The sequence below is a fragment of the Diabrotica undecimpunctata genome, chromosome 9 (assembly GCF_040954645.1).
Source record: "Diabrotica undecimpunctata isolate CICGRU chromosome 9, icDiaUnde3, whole genome shotgun sequence".
Taxonomy (NCBI): Eukaryota; Metazoa; Arthropoda; class Insecta; order Coleoptera; family Chrysomelidae; genus Diabrotica; species Diabrotica undecimpunctata.
Window position 1 is genome coordinate 118086695 of NC_092811.1, and position 20455 is coordinate 118107149.

General features: G+C 34.6%; 1 protein-coding gene across 9 annotated transcripts in view; it reads right to left on the minus strand.

The window, feature by feature from the left end:
* Positions 1-1391: 1391 nt before the first annotated feature.
* cu (NADP/NADPH phosphatase nocturnin) overlaps positions 1392-20455 on the minus strand; it is a 94725-nt gene continuing 75661 nt past the window's right edge. For all 9 annotated transcript variants that reach the window (XM_072544620.1, XM_072544614.1, XM_072544612.1 and 6 more), the window contains 5 exons: positions 18406-18623; positions 15507-15572; positions 9523-9644; positions 7664-7870; positions 1392-2047 (listed from right to left, as the gene is read on the minus strand). In XM_072544620.1, the coding sequence (XP_072400721.1) occupies positions 1544-2047; positions 7664-7870; positions 9523-9644; positions 15507-15572; positions 18406-18622 (1116 nt within the window). In that variant the 5' untranslated portion in view covers position 18623 and the 3' untranslated portion in view covers positions 1392-1543. The remainder of the gene's footprint in view (positions 2048-7663; positions 7871-9522; positions 9645-15506; positions 15573-18405; positions 18624-20455) is intronic.

The window sequence follows — 20455 nt, forward strand, 5'->3', positions numbered from 1 at the left end:
TCTACGGGGAGAACAGTTTTGAGTTTACCAAAAAATAATAAATTGAAATGCAGAAATAATAAATTGAAATGCACAATGCAATACAGGAGGTGAAGAGAATGCATATTAAAATCATGGGAATAGCAGAAATTAACTACACAGTTAAAGGATGGCGGCAGGCTCTGATAATATACAAGCAGAACTACTCAAACTAATGGACAACGAATCAATAGCAATAATCACAAATATATTTAACAACATATACAACTCTAGAGAAATACTAACAGAATGGCTGAAATCTGAGTTTATTGCACTTCCAAAAAAAACCAAAACCCGAAAAATAATACTATAAGCCTCATGAGACATATCCTAAAATTGTTTCTAAAGATAATTCATAAGAGAATCTACAAGCAGTGTGAAAGTCAAATTTCTCCCAACCAGTTCGAGTTGACAAATGATGTTGGTACTAGAGAGGCTTTGTGATCAGTACAAGTCTTATTCCAGAGATGCAGGAATCTCTGGGATCTTTGCTGGAATCAGACAGCAAATCTCAGAGTTAAAGGCGAACACACTGACTATGTGAAAATCATGCGTGGAGTGAGGCAGGGCTGTATTTTGTCTCCTCCAATCTTCAATCTGTACTCTAAAAGAATATTTATCGAAGCTTTGCACGAAACTGAAAACGGTATTCTACTAAATAATTACCGGCTATACAACATCAGATATGCAGATGACACTATAGTATTTGCGGACAACTTAGAAGACCTACAAGTTCTTATGAACAAAATCACGTATTACAGTCAACAATATGGACTCAATCTAAACGTTAAGAAGACAAAGCTTATGATAATAAGCAAGAAAAGGATAACAGAAGGTCAACTCTACGTCAACCAATCCCCTGTAGAAAGAGTGACGCACTACAACTACTTGACACAAAAGTAAGAATGCTGCAATGCTACGTCTTCTCTGACCTTTTTCATGGTGTTGAATCGTGGACCTTGAACGAAGATATGTGCAGAAAACTGGAAGCAATTGAGATGTAGCTATATCGGAGAATACTTAAGATCCCGTGGACTGACCAAGTCACAAATGAGGAGGTCCTCAGAAGAATAAATAAGAACCGAGAGGTACTGACCACCATCAAATCTGAAAAATATTTGGAAAACAAGTTCCAAGAAGAAGAACATCTTGGTTAAAGAACATCAGAATCTGGTACAATACAACATTTGTGCAGCTTTTCCGCGCTGCTGCGGATAAGATAAAGATTGCTATGATGATCGCCAACATTCGTAGGCACATCAAGAAGAAGAAACTTCTCACTGATTTTGGTTTTATTTTTAACACACTAACAATCATAACAAATTTATAGGAACACACAATAGGTATATATGTTTAATAAATACAATAAGCAATAAATTATTAGTCATTTTATTATCAGAATTCATATTTACACTCTAAAACCTAATCGTTGTACCTGCTTGTACCGTCCTAATTTTATTTTAATATAAAATAAAATCCAAAATTATACATCTAAACATATTAATAAATATATCACAACCTAAACCTAACTATGGCCTATTTTAAAATCACACACTAAGGAGAAGTGATCTGAAGGGTAAGAAAAACTGGGCACTCTGTTCTCTCCAATTTCCTCTCCCGTCGGCATATCTAATACGGCTTCTAGTTCTAACTTATTCTTAGAATAAAACATGTAATCTATAGTATGGCAGACCTCGCCTTCGCCTCGAATTTTCCACGTCGTATATGCAGGTTCCCTTTCGGCTGAGGAAATTCTAGGATCGGTATCACAGTCAGCGTAAGCACTACCCAGCTGCAGAGAATTGTCAAGTACGGTTGAGTACAGAGGCTCAGTAGGTTCTGCGTTGAAATCTCCGCACAGAATCAAAGGAAGATCCTGACTGTTTGCTTTCACGAACTGCAGGAGGTCTTTACCTTGTTCGTTGCGAAGAGTGGAAAGCAGAGCTCCTTTTTTGGCTTTGAGGTGGGTTGTGGCGACGCAAATTTTTTGGCCTGTTTCCTTAATCTTTAAAATTGTTAGTAGACCGACCTAAAAATAAAAATATTTTAGTGGATATTGAACAATACAACACGAATTCGTTAAGAATAAATATATAAATACATATCAAGACTAAAAATGAGCAGCATATATAATCATTTCTGCAGCACACTTTAGCACTATACTCTACATATCATAAATGAAATTAGGGATACTGTATGGACGATGATTCTAATCATATGGTAAACGGATACAGACTTAAAGTACCTTTCCAGGTGGACATCTGCCCGTAAAAGGGATGGGGCAGAGCACTATATAACCCAGGCTGCAGGATTATACTAGGTAAACATACAGATCTATAGGCCAAGCGTCTACAAGCTCTCTCATGTGCCTCAAGTTATACTGTACGCTATTCTGGGAATGCAGAGAAAAACTCGATAGACTGGCGCAAATACTTCTATCTTTAGAAGGGCACCGTCCATGACCAGATCCGAACACAATATATCACACATTGGGAAAGTATATCCGGTCAAGCATACGGTAAAATGCACATCACTGATGACTTAGACATCAAAAGAAGAATAGATCAAAACCAAAAAAATACTCTGCATAGTTAAATGAAGAAAGCTGCCATTTTTTGATCATGTAGTTAGAAAAAGTAAGTACCACACTATTCAGATCCTAACAGCAATTAAATTAGAAGGAGGAAGGGAGCCGGGTAGAAGACGAATCTCTTGGCTAATAAATCTGAGAAATAGACTGCTAAAATAATATTAGAACTATTTAGAGCCGCTGTAGACAAACGCATGTGACCATAATGATCACCAACATTTAGTAAGAATATGGTACTTTCATAATTGATCTCTTATTTTTTTTCTAATGTGAATTTACTGCAATATTCTTTTTCCATTCAAGAGCTTTTCCATTTAGCAGAGTTTTCTACTAAATGTATTTAGAAGTCTTCCTTTGTGGAGTTTTTATTATTACATTTAACCGCATAACCTCGTACTACTATTTTACTTAGATTTTGACGATTTGATGAATTTTGTTCACCTCAGTGTTCTTACTGTTGTAATTTTTCATATATTAGTCAAATCTTGTGTACGAACAAGAAGACAAAGCGGAAGTTATGAAAAACACGCTAGAAAGAATATGTAGGAAAAGCTATCATCCCAATGAAGGTCTAGACTTCACAGAAGAAGTGGAAAGAAGATACAGGACACTAAAAAAAAAGAAGGGGAAACATAGTTATTACACACACCTCTGCTGAAAAGAACAGACAACTGATCAAGCGTACTAACGCCAAAAAATCTCCAGGATCGGACCAGATTACGAACAGAGGTTTGAAAAAGCTGCTAGCAAAAGCAATAGTCTACATAACAAATTTAATTAACAACATTTTAAGATAAAGACACTTTCCTGATAGATGGAAGGGAGTTCACATAATAATGATAAAAAACCAGGGAAAAGTGCCACATTCCTACAGAATTATCAGCTAATAAGCTTATAACCAGCAATAAGCAACATTGCAGAGCGGATCATACTAGCTAGACATAGCTAGACTAAAAGAGGAATCAGAAGTAACCGGAACAATACCCGAAGCACAGTTCGGATTCAAATCCGAACACTCATATGAGCTTCAGGTACTGCCTCTAGGAGCATACATCTCATAAGGGTTCAACGAAAAGAAATTTACAGCAGTGGCATTTCTAGACGTCAGTAAAACATTTGACAGAGTCTGTCGCGAAGGCCTGCTGTATAAAATGAACCAATATAGTGATAGTGAGGCGGTGACATGTCTTCTCTCGTCATACCTAGCCGACAGGAGGTTCAGAGTTTGGATACGGCCGACCCTGTCCGAAGTAGAAATCATGAAAGCAGGTGTGCCACAAGGAGGGTGGGTTGACGCCATATCTATACACCATATGCACAGCAGACACACCAACCGAACCCAGATCGATGCTGAGACTATTCTTCTTTAAGTTCCATCTTCTATCGAAGGTTGGAAATCATCATGGCTATGCGGACTCTGTTGACTGCCGCTCTAAAAAGTTCTGCACTGCTGCATTCAAACCATTCCCTTAAGTTCTTAAGCCAGGATACTCTTCGTCTTCCCACATTTCGCTTTCCTCGGATTTTCCGCTTTTCCTGAGTCTATAAGCAGACGATATAGCGATAGTTGCTAGCAGAACCAATCCAGATCTAGCAATAATACACTTAGAAAGGGAACTAAACGAACTAGGTGTATACAGTGCAAGATAGCTGTCAAACCTAGCAAAGCACAGGCCGTCATGTACCAAAAAAGAAGACATAGAGCAAATGGGGTACTATTCCTATTTGACACACAAGTCGAATGATCAAATCAAGCCAAATATTTAGGCATAATGTTGGATAAAAAGCTGACCTTTACAGAACACGTAAAACAAACGATCAACAAAGCTAAACACTTACAAGTCAACTCTCATCACTAGCACTAGGATAGCAAATTGTATAATCTTGCCCACACTAACATACGCCTCAACCGCATGAGGGCACACGTGCAAATCCAACAGGAAGAAAATATAAATGGTCCAGAATAATATGATCAGAGAGGCTTTGAATATACCTAAGTACGTTCTATTAAGGTACGTATTTAGGGATTCAGAACAAAAGAGAATCCTGAGAACTATGAATGAAAAAGCACACGTGATTTTTAACGATTTCAGGAACCATCTGAGTAGACTACTAAGACAGTTGACAGACTATGACGAAAACCAGGGGACAGTACATCGGCGGCCTAGACAGCAGCTGGCTGGATACAGGAAAGACCCAAAATATATATATATATATATATATATATATATATATATATATATATATATATATATATATATATATATATATATATATATATATATATATATATATATATATATATATATATATATATATATATACAAGGATTTCCACAGTTTTCACTGTATTCCTTCACTCAACCGTTTTCTCCAATTTTTCCTATTTAGCCAGTCCCCTTCCTGTAGGTCTCTTCTACTCATTGCTTCGTCCACTTCATCTCTGAAAGATCTTCGGGGTCTGCCCCTCTTTCTTCTTCCTATCAGGCTCCACTCTATTATTCTATTTATCCACCGATTTTGGTCTGCTCTTCTGACATGTCCGTACCAGGTTAACCTCTTCTGTTCGATGTAGTCTATTATGTCGGAGTTAATTCTCATTCTCCTCTTAATCTCCATGTTATTTATTCTATCTCTTCTTGTTACTTTGCAGCTTCTCCTTAGGAATTCCATCTCTGTTGGTCTTATTTTGTTTTTGGTTTTCTTATTTATTGTCCAATTTTCACACCCATAAGTGAGGATACTTCTTGTCATGGTATTATATATTTTTTTCTTTGTTTTCATGCTGATGTTCTTATCCCATAGTACCGGGTTCAATTTTCGTACGCAGTCTCTTGTTTGTCCTAGTCTATTTTTTATATCTTCCTCCGTTGTTCCTTTGTTTGATATTATGAAACCTAAATACTTATACTTGTCTGTTCCTTTGATTTGTTTACCTTCGTCTATTTCCAGCTGTTTTATTTCTGTATTCTCCGTTGTTAGGTATTCAGTTTTCTTTAGGTTTATTTCCATCCCATTCTTTGTATATTCCTGCTCCAGTTTTCTCATCATAAAACTGAGGTCATCCTCGTCTTGTGCGATCACTATTTGGTCGTCGGCAAAACTTAGCGTACATATATAGATATTCGTTCCTTACTGGTATACCCATTTCTTCGCACTTTCTTTTCCATGGTTTCAGGGTTTTTTCCAGGAATATTTTGAACAGGGTGGGGGATGTGGAGCAACCCTGTAGTAGTCCCTTTGTCGTCTTAAATGGACTGCATATTCTATTGCCCGTTTTGATAGCTACTTCGTTATTCTTGTAGAGTGCTTTTACCGCGTTTATTAATCTTCGTGGAACTTCGATGTTTTCCATTGCTTCCCATAGCTTGGTTCTAGGTATTGAGTCATATGCCTTCTTAAGATCAACAAAAGCCAGATGGACGGATCTATTTTTGGCCATTCTTTTTTCTATTAGTTGTTCGACCGTGTAAATGTGATCTAAGCATGCTTTCCCCGCTGTGAAACCTGCCTGGTCTTCTCCGATTTTATCTTGTACATATATTTCTAATTTTTCCTTTATGGTCTTTCCATACAGTCTGCCTATAGACGATATAATGCTGATTCCCCGATAGTTTTCGCAGTTTTTTCTATTTCCTTTCTTGTATATTGATGTCATATATGCTTGGGTCCATTCTGCCGGTAAGTCTTCTCCATTCAGTGCTCTCTCAAACATTTTATGTATCATACGGAATAACTTTTCCGATCCGTTTTTTATCAATTCATTTGGTATTCCGCCGGGACCTTCTGCTTTTTTGTTCTTTAGAGTTTTGATCGTTCTTTTTACCTCTGCTAGGCTTAATTCGATTTCGTCATGTGTGTAGATTTCTATTCCGTCTATTTCTGATTGTTTGAATTCGGGGCGGTCTTCGGTTAGCAATTTTTTATAGTATTCTTGACATTCGTTTTCTTTGATTTGACCGATCTTGATTTTCTCTGTCTTATTTCTTTGGAGCGATTTTAAGATGCGCCATGACTCTGAATTTCTCGTTCCTCCTATGTGCTGTTCTATCTCTGTGCATGTTTTTTCCCATCTTTCATTTTTTTCATTTGCTACTTTTCTTTTCACTTCTTTATTTTTTTTTCTGTATAGTTTCAAGTCCTCATAGTTTTTTGTGTTCAGGTATTTTATATGAAGTTCTTTTTTCTCTTTTATGCATGTTAGTGTGTCTTCGGTTAATTTCGTAGTTTGGTGGGTGTATTTTTGGTCCGCTTCTCCAAGAGCTTCTAGGGCTGCTGTCTTCATGCAGGTTTTTATGTGTTCGTATGTTTGTTCTAATGATTCATACCGAAACTCTTCTAGCTTTTGGTCCAATCTTCGCTTATATAGGTCTTTTATTGAGTCTTCTTCTAATAAATTGATTTTGAATTTCTTTTCTTGTGTTGAAGACCCAGAATAACAGTGAAGAAATGATATCCATGCAGTAGAGCACACAGAATCCGAGCGGGGAGCCACCGACTTAGATTGGTGACTGGCTGTCCAGAATACACATTTTAGGACACAAGTCCTAAGTCACGTAAAAATTAAATTCAGTCAATCATAGGGAGAAAAGCTCTTCGAGCTATCCCTAAAATCAGGTGGCTTAACCACACAAAGTAAAACAAAAGATGTCCCATTACTCAAGGTATCCAAAGTAACGTTCAGTACATAAGCCTCCCCATTGTCAGATAGGTACCACTCTGTTAGAGTGTGACCGGTTTGACCTTTGGACATGTGGGTCCCACTTTTCCATTGGGTCAAATCTTGAGCATTTAAATAATGTAAACAGTTATAGACAAATTAAATGCCATAATAAAAAATCTGTTCATCTTTTTTACAACTACATATAACAAACAAAATTAACAGAAGTCAAAATTTGAGAAAATCGTGAAAACAAAGCAACAAACCTAATACCGATATATTCTAAGGATTAGTGAATTAACACTTATGAAAAGCTCATAATGTAGGTATGATTTAGATAAAAAATAATGTCTAGTGTTATACCTAATAATGTATTGTTTATATTAATTACTGTACCTGATTACTTTGAACCTTCCATATCTCCAAAATTTTGGTCTGTGCCTCAACTAATTCGAATTTGTCCTTTCTATAAAAAATAGCACATCCGTCAGGTCCATTATTACCATCGATGTATATACAGGGTGAGTCGGGTTTGGGGAAAAATAAGCCAGTGTAACCTTGCGTCTCCAATATATGGCTTAAAAAGTTGAAATGATCAACTTCCTAAAAATAAGTTTAAATATTTTATACAATAGTATTGTAATAATGATAGATATAGCAAGGTAATCGCGATTATTTGCATAAATAGAATATTTTTATACTAATATATTTCTGTTCAACAATATTTAAGTACTGTATTGTACCCCCATGTGTCTCCCAAACGAGATATTTGGGAGTATTCATATAAAAACTTTATTTGTTTGCAACTGACAGCGCATTACAAATGCAAATCTTCACTAATCTGCAAATAGCAGGTAAAGTGGTCAACTGAAACCATTCAAATAATACTTTCGTTCACAGTACGAGTAATGGACGCGTTCAGGATCAGTTCAGGAATGAGATAAGAAGATCTAAGAAAGAAAGGTGGAGTAGCCTGCTTCAGGCTTTCGAAAGGGATATCTGGGGGCAGGGCTTCAAGATTGTCTGTACTGAATTGAAGAGGAAAAATACACCCTACCCCCTGCCTAAGGATGAGAAACTCCGTTTAATACGGGAACTCTTTTCTCAGATGGAGGATAGGTATGAAAGGGTTATTGGTTTCGTAGATGCGAAACCTTTTACTGAGTTGGAACTCGGCGAGGCTGTTGGACGGATGAAGATCCGAAAGGCACTTGGCATAGATGGAGTTATGCTGGAGACAGTAAGACTCGCCACACTAAGATACCCGTAGGTTTTCCTGAGATTGCTAAACAAACTGTTTGAACAACAGCAGCTTCCAACAATGTTGAAAGAAATTAAGGTTGTTCTTATCCCGAAAGGAAGAGGCGAAGAGAAAGAGGTAAGAAAGAAAAAAAGTTTCGGCCAATTTACCTTCTTATTTCGATAGCTAAATTGTACGAACAGCTTGTAAAAGGCCGCCTTTAGTGAGAGCTAGAAGAAAAGCATGCTCTGAGCGACCGCCAATATGGTTTTAGGGCCAAAAGGTCTACCATAGATGCGGTCAAAGAAGTAATCTCTTTAGTTACGCAGGATACAAAGAGATGGGTGGCTCTTATCCTGCTTGACATCAAGAATGCCTTTAATACGGCATCATGGAAAAAAATCATGTCCAGGCTGAGAGAATTGGGCGTTAGTGAGTACCTGGTCAATGTAATTGACAGATACTTTACTGACAGGTCCATAAGAGGAAAAGATACTAGCATCAGTTTATCGCAGGGTGTTCCGCAGGATTCAGTACTATGTCCCATCCTCTGGAATGCCCTGTACGACGGGGTGTTGAGGCTACAGATGCAAAGGGGATGCACTCTTGTAGCTTATGCCGATGATCTCGTACTGGTTGCATTAGTAGGTGGATCAGAGAACATGGACGGTATCTAATTCAGCACAACTTTCCCTTACTCGGTGGGCAGGTAGGCAGATACCCCAAAGACGATTTGAAACTACACCCGTACGGCAATGGTTTATGGCCTTGACGGTAACCCTTAAGCTCTATTTGAAAATTTGCATTTGCAATGAGCTGCCTGTTGCAAACGAATAGACTTTAGTAAGTTTCCTATCAAGGATAAATCCAAGATAGTTAACCTCTTTCAAAAATGATATCAACTATATTAATTTTAAACTTTTCTCAATCAGCGATATACATTTATTTCATCATTTTAATTGGTATTAACTTAATTATGTAGAATTTAATCATAAAAACGTATAACATATCATACCTGCAGACAAATAATGTCGGGACAATACTCTACCAGTTCTTCTATAATCAGATACCGTCTTGCATTCCATTCCAGAGCCTCATCGGGGCATTTAGAAAAGTTATCGTTCATTTGTCCCAAAGCTGAAAAGACGAAAAACATTATAAAACTTTGTCAGAATGTAATTTAAATTTAAACTGAGATTTAAATTACATTTAATTTAATCTTAAATTAATTCTTTATAATAAATTTAATTTTCTTTAGTAAACCATTTTTTCCCTTGTATCCGCAATTTACAATAAAATTCCTCATTGTCATTTTAGTCTTAGTGTACATCCACTAATAATTTTTCAACATAAACATGCCTCATTCTGGTATCAAAGAGACCGCCTTTCAAATCAAGGTTGTCAGACATATTTCCTAAAATTCCTAAGGTTATATTTAAAAAATATTCTCTATTCTCTATTCGTTATTATTTAATTGCTAGTCAACGAACGACACTCTTAAAAAATAATATGACCATATTCTCAAAAAATATATCTATAAATTAATTAACTAGGTACTAATATTTCCATGGACTCTCCACTAATGAATTAAAGCAACCGTGAACTTTGTATATATTACTTATACTCTAAGTAATTTTCGAATATCGGCAACATTGTAGTCTGGAGAGAATTTGGACATTCGGTCTATACCGACGTTGCCATGTTGGTGAATTTAGCAGTAATACTCTTATAGATATAATGATCGACTTTTAAGAAATCAGACAACTTTTAAGAATCCAAGTTCTCAAAAACGGTTTCAAGAATTGTATTATTTTTTTCCAAATTTCATTGATTTTATACCTTACCTGGAAACATGAAAAATTGCAGATATATTAATATGGTATTAAAGATACATACAAATATATCAAAGTCTTCTGCCGATTATCACGAAGATATGACAGCCGATTTATTTGAAAAGTGGTTTGTTGAACAACTCTTGCCCAATATTCCGCCGAATTCAGTGATTGTTATGGAAAATGCGTCGTATCATTCCCGCATATTAAATAAAATACCTAATAATAACACGAAAAAGGACGAAATTTTAAAATTTATGCAACTTAAAAACATCACTGTTCCTAAAAAGATTCCAGTAAAGAAAGAATTAATTAGAATGATCAAAAGTCGGAATTTTAAAAACGAATACGTTATTGACACCATTTGCAGCAGGGACGGCCATACTCTTTTGCGATTACCCCCATACTATTGCATTTTTAATCCAATTGAAATGGTTTGGGGTACCGTAAAAAAACGATTGCGAAAATATAATCAGTCACCAACATTAAGCGCAGTGGCCATTGAGAATATTCGAGAAGTAATTAGTGGCTGTTTTACCGGCAATAGCACCAATAGTTATCCAACCTGGGAACGATTCGACTTCAGAAGACTCGGACGATTCTTTTTAGTCCTTCTAATTAATTTCTTCACAGCTATCGCGATGCATCTTGATCACTAGTATTCATTATTATACAGTGTATAGCATTTAAAATGAAAACACCTCTATATATCAGCTATGAAAATACATACAGATTTGAAATTTTGCACAGTCATACATGTTGATAGTGCACATTTTTTTAAGATAGTCATCTGAAATTTAAATTTTAAACGAGGCTTACTGCGAATCCACAAACAGAGTAAATTTTCGATATTTTGCTTCGCGTTAGAGAAATCGTAAAAACTTATTTGGAAAAGTTGTTCCACTTATTGTAACCGCACATACCAAATTTCATGACAAAATTCGCAATTTTAGTTTTTCAGTATTATTTGTAATCTCGATCCTAAATCTACAATTGGCTCTCTAAAGATTGCATCTCGGGACAGCCAACTGTCCGTTTTAGAATCCTGACTACAATTGAAGAGCTTATTTCCAAAGTGTCTTAAATCCATATAATGAAATCCATGAAATTACAGATTTTCATACAAATTTAAAATACAAATTATACAATTTTACAATTTTCATATGCACTTTTAAATAGTAAATAAGAAGTTGTTTTGGTACATATAACTTTATTCTAGACTTGAAGAAATCTATAAAGTTTAAAAAAAAAAAATTAAAAAAATCGAAATTTTGGATTTAAGACACTTTGAAAATAAGCTCTTCAATTAATGAAAAAAGTAAAAGTAAAACTAAATAATAAGTTCAATATTCTTATAAATCACTAAAATTAACAAGCTTTAATTTGAAAGAATTAATTTGTTATTTATTCGATGTTGTGAGCCCGCTCCCATTTAAAAAAAAACTGATTCTGTCCTTTGAAGAGTCCTATTCAAAAATGCCCCGTTTAAACAAATCGAAGGTTGAAGGCTGCCGGACATTTTTGCCGGAAACAATTCAAATTCAAAAGATCACCTTTTTCTGCTACGGAAAATATTGCCCCGATTTCTCACCAAAATCAATGTTGAGACTTAAGTTTAGATACTCTTGAATCTCAAAAATACTCATTTACATATTTTTCAGCCTCGAAAATGCATATTAGGTATCGCATTTTTCGGATTTTAAATCGCCTATATCTCCAAAACTATTAACTTTTGAGGAAAATGACATAGATCTTATTTAGAGTCGCCCAAAAACCTAAAAAATATTTTTTGGAGCACAAAAGGTGATATTTTGAATTTGTTTAAAAAATTGTTTAAACAATTTCTGCCCAAAAATTGAGAAATTTTCCTGAATATAATTATGTAAAAATTAATAAAAATTATATGATTTTTCTTGAAATGTGCGTTTGATGAACTGATCCCTTTTCTTAATTTCCACGCCAATGGTCGGCATTGGCATCAAAGAATCTCAAAAGCCGACGTTTGGCAAACTGACATTGGAAAAAGTATACCAATCCTTTTGGTATTCCAAATTCGATCAAAGCCGAATGTAATGGGGATCTGTCAATAGTCTCGTACGCTACCTTACAGTTTACGAAGATGTGATGACAGTCTATGTCTTACTCCGTCGTTTTTTCTAATATTTGTCTCATGAATGATATTTGATCATTAGGGATGTAATGATAGTTCGCCTCCTCGAGATGCACCCTGGGTAACGTTAAATGAGCTATATAATTTTGTTTGTCAAACTAGCCGCTGAGCTTTCCTGGCAATCAGTACGATAAAAAAGTAAGAAAAGAAATCTCTATATATGAGTATGGAAAACTACAAAGGTGTTTATCAACGCCATTTGACAAGGATCGGACTAACCCTCTGCATTTTCTTTCAAAACTACTAATCGAAAATAACGTTAACATCACAGCCATTCAAGAAACTCACACACTATTGGAAACCGACTTTCTTAGAAGGGGTAAAATTCCGGGATATAGCATGATTGGAGATACTTACAGCAGCCTTTACGACACACTAACTTATGTCCATAACAGTATGCAAAAGGCCAAGATGACGGACTGAAGCTGTGAAAATAATGTATCCATAATCTCAGAAAATGAATGGCATAACCAGCAAGAACATTTACAAATCACCAGTAACTAAATGGTGTAGCATTTGAAAATTCTTTGGATATGTATTGAAATCCCCTCGTATTTGTTAAAATATCAAAGAATATTTTATTGTATTTTATTTTCTCTTCGTACGAGTTAAAACCCAAATAGCTATTTCGTTCTTTTTACGTCGCCGAAGTAATATAAACACACTTCTAGAGTTTGTTTATGTTTTACAGATGTGCACGTTCTCGGCATTCTTTTGCGTTTCAAATTCTGCGTTTTAAATAAATATTTTCGGTCAAGTGTTTTGTTATTCCAAATTATGTGAATGAATTTTAAAGATAATTTCGTCATTCTCACTTGGGTCGCTGTAAGAGACAGTCGGCTTAGGTGTGGATCCAAATTTATTCGTCGAATTTGTAAAGTTTCCTGTTTTTGCCCCTTTTCATGGAAAATAAGTTTAGTGGCAATTAATTGTTTATTTAGTAGTTACAGTTAAAGTGAGGATTTGAAATATACCCACAATTTTCCAGTCTTTTTAAAAAGCAGAGCTCTAAAGTTTGTGTTCCATGCCCAATTTCCAATCTCAATTTTGTCTTGTCCTATCACAGTGGAGTTGAATTTGTTCGAGTGGTACAGAGTTTGAGTTCCAGCGAAGTTTGGTTTCTAGCCCCAGAGTTTTTGTGTAAAACCGAAGTGCAATCCAGGTAACTTTTTTGTGTTAAAATTTAACGTAAAGACAGACATTTTTTTAATAATAATAATTTGCTTTCATAACAAAAAGAATTTGTAATAATTATTATTATTGTACTATATAATCATATTTGGTATTAATTCATTTGTTTTGTTTTTAAAAAAGGTTAACCTTCATTGCAGTAACAATTTCTTTGTAAGTTTTTGTAGTATCCAACTCCAACTCCTAGAGTTTGTAAACGGCTAGAACACATGTAAGTTTTTTCTTTGTTATTTTTGTACTCTGTAACTATCTATACAGTAATTTGTGTCATTTATTTTTGTAACTATTTGTGATGAGACACAATAGATGTTTAATTTTTTTTCTAACATTTTGTTTATTTTTTTAACTAACCCCTTTTTGAGTTTCATGTATAAAGATATATTTTTTATGTTTAATAATTATTTCAATAGTTACAACTAGCTGTTGTAATGGTTATAATTTGGCACCTCGAAGCGGCGTCCTTTTTAAGTTGCTAGAGGTATTTCCTGTTTCCTTCTGTTTTGTTTGTCCCAAGAGATTCACGTTAATATCCCTTTGTTTCATTTTTTGTAGTTGCCCCAATCCGACCCCTTGCCATTTACTTATCCACGACCCCAGCTCTCCAAACAAACCCTGAGTGCCGTTCGCACAAGAATCGATTATTTTGCTTGCCCTATCTCCACCCCCAATAGTTTCTATCCCCAACTTTCAACCCCCATAATAATACCCCATGTGGTAGACAAAATATTTCGTTACAATGGGGATATGAAAACAATGATAAAAATGGGAAAAAACTGCTTGAGTGGGCCGAAGGGAACCATATTCAACTTATCCATAGTCTAAAAGATAACGCCACCTTCTTTTCCAGAAGATAGCGCAAAGGCTACAACAATGATCTTTGCTGGGTTTCGAGTAACTCACAGATGCAATCACTCCCACGCTTTTGGACCGTAGTCCCTAGTTTCCCTCACGGCCAACGTCGATAGGTATACAAATTCCTACCGTCGAATCACGCCAAGACCCCGTTGGCATTTTAACAAAGCAAACTGGCCCGAATACACCAAAGAGCGGGACACCTGCATTCACTTCATTGACCCAAAGGCCAACAATTATCACTGTTTTTTATAAATGGTTATCTCTATCTCTAAAAAACATATCCCAGAAGTAGAAGTTTCCGAAAAGAGTACATCCCAGGCTGGACAGAGGAAAATCAAAAACTATATGACAATTTTTTAGATCAGAGGATCCCAAAATTGGAGACAACTTACTGAAGTCACTGGACTCAACTAGAATTAATAAATGGAAGTCTACTGTACAACATATTAATTGTTCCACAGACGGACGACGGGGACTGATTCGCAAACTGGGTAAAGCAAGTAGAGCACAACACCCGAACAAATCAACAGTTGAGCCAAAAAAGAGAGTCAACAGAATAACTAAAAACTCCCGAGCTCCATCTGAGAAAACTCAAACTTCAAATACTCCAGCAAGATCAGAATCCTCACTTGCCTGCTCATTGGATGACTTAACGACGTACTTAACCAAAACAAAACAGGAAATGGCAGCTGGCTTCGATGGAATGTACCTATCCTGAATTTGTAGCCCACACCGGTACAAAAACACGTCAGTGTCAAATTTCTCAGAACGATTTCTGAAGTGGAAATCGACACATCAAAACAAACTTATTTTAAAAGCAAAATTGTGGCTTATTCCCAATTAAAATAGTAAATTGCATTCAGATTCAAACCCGTTGTCCAATTTTCACTTGGAATGTTAACTCTGCTTTTTAAATATGTATTTCGTTTTAAATAAAACAAATTGACTTACCTTGGGATAAAATATTCCATTGTAATACCCGTAGATTGTTGGGGCCAGAGGTATATTCACTGCATGCTAAAATAAAACATCAGAACTAATAATAATTGTATTATTAATAATAGTAATTAATATTAATAGATGAATGGTGATTGAAATATTGAAAAGTCTGTGATGACACATAAGTGAAGTGATGACACAAAAATTTTACCATTTGAATATGTTATTATGTATTTAGATTTTTATTTATTACATTTTACTCTTAAGTTAGTTGAATAAAATCTTAAATCTCTTAATTAAACATAGTTGAACCTTTTATAGTTAGAAATTTTTAAATAAATAGGTCATATCAATCAATTGTATAATATCTCATACATTAAATAAATAAAAATGTCTTTCTTATTTTAACGATGACACTCAAGACGATCAAAATTAAAAATGATTATCGAAACGCTCATCGATTCAAATCGATTTTATTATTGACAAGCGACACACCACATCAAAAATCGAACATTTCTTGTTAATTATTTGATTATATCAAAACATTTTCTATTTATATATAGAGTTGTTCCCTCCAGTGGCGGTTCCTTCATAAGTGCACATGTGCACGTGCACTCCCACAATTATTTTCATACAAACATTTATATAAATATTTAAAATTTATTATTCTATAAATAATATTTTTAATCAACTAATTAACCGTGGGTTGACAGAGTTACTAATGTGGAGATCCTGCGTAGAATGGGGAAAGAATGTGAAATTCTCATGATCGTCAAAACTAAAAAGTCGGAATATCTAGGACATGTAATGAGAGATCAAGAACGTTACGGCTTTCTCCAACTGATTCTCCAACTTCCCACTTCCCCGCAATAGCCAAGCGTTGTAGCTGGCCTGATGTGCACAATTCGATTGTGATCGGTGATCCTAAACAGGTTATTCTATGTCCTAAATCCTATTGTCATTGTAACTTGTACGGACGGCAAATACACATTTAAATTTTGCGGTAAAATCAATTAAATTTTCTTCATTATCTTTAGAAGAAAAATTAAAAATTAAAAGTGCCGGTCGTCCTAAACCAAATTTGTTAATTTCGAAGGTAACAAAATGCAAAAGTCGGAATTATAAACGATCATTTAAAATTGAGATTTATGAAAAAACTGACTGGTTGTGTGGGTGTGCTACTACCAATACTCTTTACTGTTTTCCGTGTTTGCTATTTGGAGATGAGGAAATAGAATGGACAAAATATGGCAATAAAGACTCTGATAAGTTAATTTCTCAAAGCTATGATGGAGCAAGTGTTATGAGTGGCGTTCATGGGGGTGTGCAAAAACTCATTCAGGATAAATTTAGATATGCCAATTATATACATTGTTATGCGCATCAGTTAAATTTGTTAATGTCGACTGGCTGATTTGGCCGACATTACTAATTTTTTTTCAAATTCACCTCAGAGAGTTGCCATATTAGATGAAGTTATGGGAAATAGGGTTCCGTCAGCATCTGCTACAAGATGGAATTTCAAAATTAAAACGGTGAACATGGTGTATGAAAATAGAGAAGCCCTAATAGAGTGCATGGAAAGAATACAATCCACATCCAGGCAATCTGGTACCATAACAAAAGCAGGTGCACTTTTAAGGTTATTGAATGATAATAAATTTGTATTTTGGTTGAAAGTTTTTCATCGTGTTATGCCCCACGTTGACATACTATATTCACAAATACAAAAAACTGCTACTGATTCCGTAATCGTAAAACGATGCCTGACTACATTTGAAGAAAATATACAAAAAGAAAGAGACAATATTCACACTATAAGAGAAACCGAGTTAACAGACATTGACGATAGTCAATCCAGGAAGAGAAGAAAGAAAGATGACAGAAATTGTTATGTCTCCACAATTATTCAAGCTAAGGAAGTTTGCGATACTATACTATCTGAAATTAAAAGAAGGTTTTTGTTTACAGGACATTTGGAAATAGCAAAATTATTTTCAGTGGACAATTTTGAAATATACAGCTCAAATTTTCCTACATTGACATTGGAATCAGCAATTAACAATTATCCCTTTTTAAATAAAAACAAATTAAGGACTGAATTGGAAATTGTTTATAGAAGATCCGATTTTAAAGAACTTTCCGGAGCAGTTCACTTACTTAAATTTTTTATTAAAAATAATTTTCAAGAAGATTTTTCTGAAATTAATTTAATTCTTCAAGTACTTGTTACGATGCCAATGACAACAGCAGAAGCAGAACGATGTTTCTCTACATTGAAACGTATCAAAACTTTCCTTAGAAGTACTATGGGCCAGGATCGACTAACTGCACTCGCCATGTTATCAATTGAAAAAAAAAATGATTCAAGAAATTCCAAATTTTAATGAATTGGTTATTGAAGAATTTATCTCAAAAAAAGACAGGCGACTTGATTTTCAATACAAAACTTGCTTGTAACATTTAAAAACTAAATTATAATAATTTTAAGTTTAATAAAATACATTATTTATTGTAGTTTCTTAATAAGATCTTTTGATTTTTACAATTTGACGACACTCAAAAAACTTATGCTTACGGAAATAAGGCTGAAGCGGAGGCCTATGGTGTTATCTATTTTTATATGGTATATATAATATGTGTGCACCCTCAATACTTTACACCAGGCGCCGCCACTGAATGAATCGATATCTGTCATATTCTCCCAAACTTTGACGTATGGCTACTTATTCAAATTCGAACATTGTTCAATCTTTTATCTGCAAGTCTTTTATACAAAGTGTAACGATTATGTATATTTCGGAGATTGTACAGTAAAGGGGTACAAGGCTAGAAATGGACAATATTTTCCGTACAATGCTAGGATTGCCCAATTTCGGACATTGCTTGTAACATTATATTTTATACATACCTCTCGATACAGCATTCAACTTCTTGACTTTAACCCCACAGTTGAAATCTGAAGATGGTCTAGCTTTCCGAAACATTCTCTTCACCATAGGTTGTATTTTTGGCTGACGCTGACAATGTTGCAACAACTCTGTTCTGCTTATGTTTTTGGGAAGGTTGACGTCATGGTCTAGAATGTCTTCGTTGAGGACCCTAGGAGTTGATGTGAAACTGCCCATTCTGTAAAAAAGAAATAGAATTAAATGTTTGGTATTTTTTGAGATGTTCTAACTTTTAAATTAGCTATGACTTTTGTTTACATCAGTTCATCTGATTTGAAAACAGATATTGCTAAAAAATAGAGCGAATGAGGCATTTCTTCAAAATCGAATTCATTAATTTTCAGCTTTGAAATTTTCGACTAGTGGGCAGGTGAGTCAACCTAACCTGTAATAAAATATCCAAATAATTGCAAAAATACTTTAGATAAGGCTTAGGGGGCCACCATCCCCCCGGTCTTCCCTACAATAATCAAATTGGCTGCAATACGGCTGATGTGGAATAAACGGCTTCCAGAGATGAAGAAAAAAATAGGACGTTAAATATTTAACCACATTGCTTGTTCAACCTTAAATGAAATTAAATGATTCATTAGTTTTTAATATGTTTCCACTACTACGCCTTACATATATTTGTCATTGTAAAACCTCTTGGATATTATTAAAAACAAATATTTTTATGGTATTTACTAAACGAACAAAGAATTGTTGCAACCTATGACCTTGGTCTTAAAAAATAATACCAGAAAGCGTACTCTTTAACAAACACGCTTAATTTTCCTACATTATTTATGAGGTATTCATGTTGTATTTCTTAGAAGGTTCAAAGTTGGCTTTTAATGTTTTGTGTAAAATGAGTTTTCAAAGAATTGAGTTAAAATCGTAAATATCGAAAATTGTTTACGTTTTGTTGATAATTGTTTACAGCAATCGCACAGATAGCGGAATAATACATTATTTACAAAACAGTTACGAAATACAAAAAAAGCAATAGTAAAACAACTATATCACAAAATACTAAATTTGTTACAGTTCGTTTACCAAACTAACCAGGAAAATGATTTTTACATTAAAATAATTACTTAGATCATTCAGTATTTTTAACAGTTTAACTTCCTTAACTTAATATATACAGAATGTGGTCTTTTGACATGAAATTAAGAATAAAAATATTAGTCGCCCCATCACACATTTACACCTTCCACAATTTTTATTATAGCCTCATAATTATACCACGCGGTCCATATGTATGGAATAAATTCATTTTTGGCGTTATTATGTACTATTTGCAAAAAACCTGAAACAGGTCGATTTTTATTCTTAAATTGACAATTTACAGTATGAAAATATTATCCCCCTCCAGCACCCCCTTTGAATTATAAGCACCCCCTCGAAAATTTTAAATAACAAAGGGGATCGTGTGGCACCGTGTTAGAAAGGGATTTTAATCCTCTGTTCAGAAATATAATAAGTTTTTTAAGTTTAGTGCAATCGTAAAGAGAAAAAATTGATTTTTAAGATGTAAAATTTTGATAATGTCTCTATCACAAAACTTTAGGTCGAATGAAGATAATAATGTCACACAATATTTAGAATGTATTTTTAATGTAATTTTCAATTAAATTAAATGTTCAAAATGATTTTGGAATTCTCGCGCAACATTTTGTACGACCTCGGGGGTTATTTTGTTCATTTCTTCCGTTATCCTAACTTTTAAATCAGCAATACTGTTTGGTCTATTAAAATATACTTTAGATTTTAAATAACCCCATAAGAAGTAATCAAGAGGAGTCAAATCTGGGATCTAGCCGGCCATTCGATCGTTCCATATCTTCCAATCCACCTATTGGGAAAAACCTCGTTTAAATAATTTCTAACTATACGTGCAAAATGCGGAAGAGCTCTGTCTTGTTGGTAGTAAATAGATCGATCTTACTCATTTGTATGATTGACATCAGGAAAAATCTTCGTAATGTAGGCACTAAAAAGTTAATCAAAATATCTAGATAAACC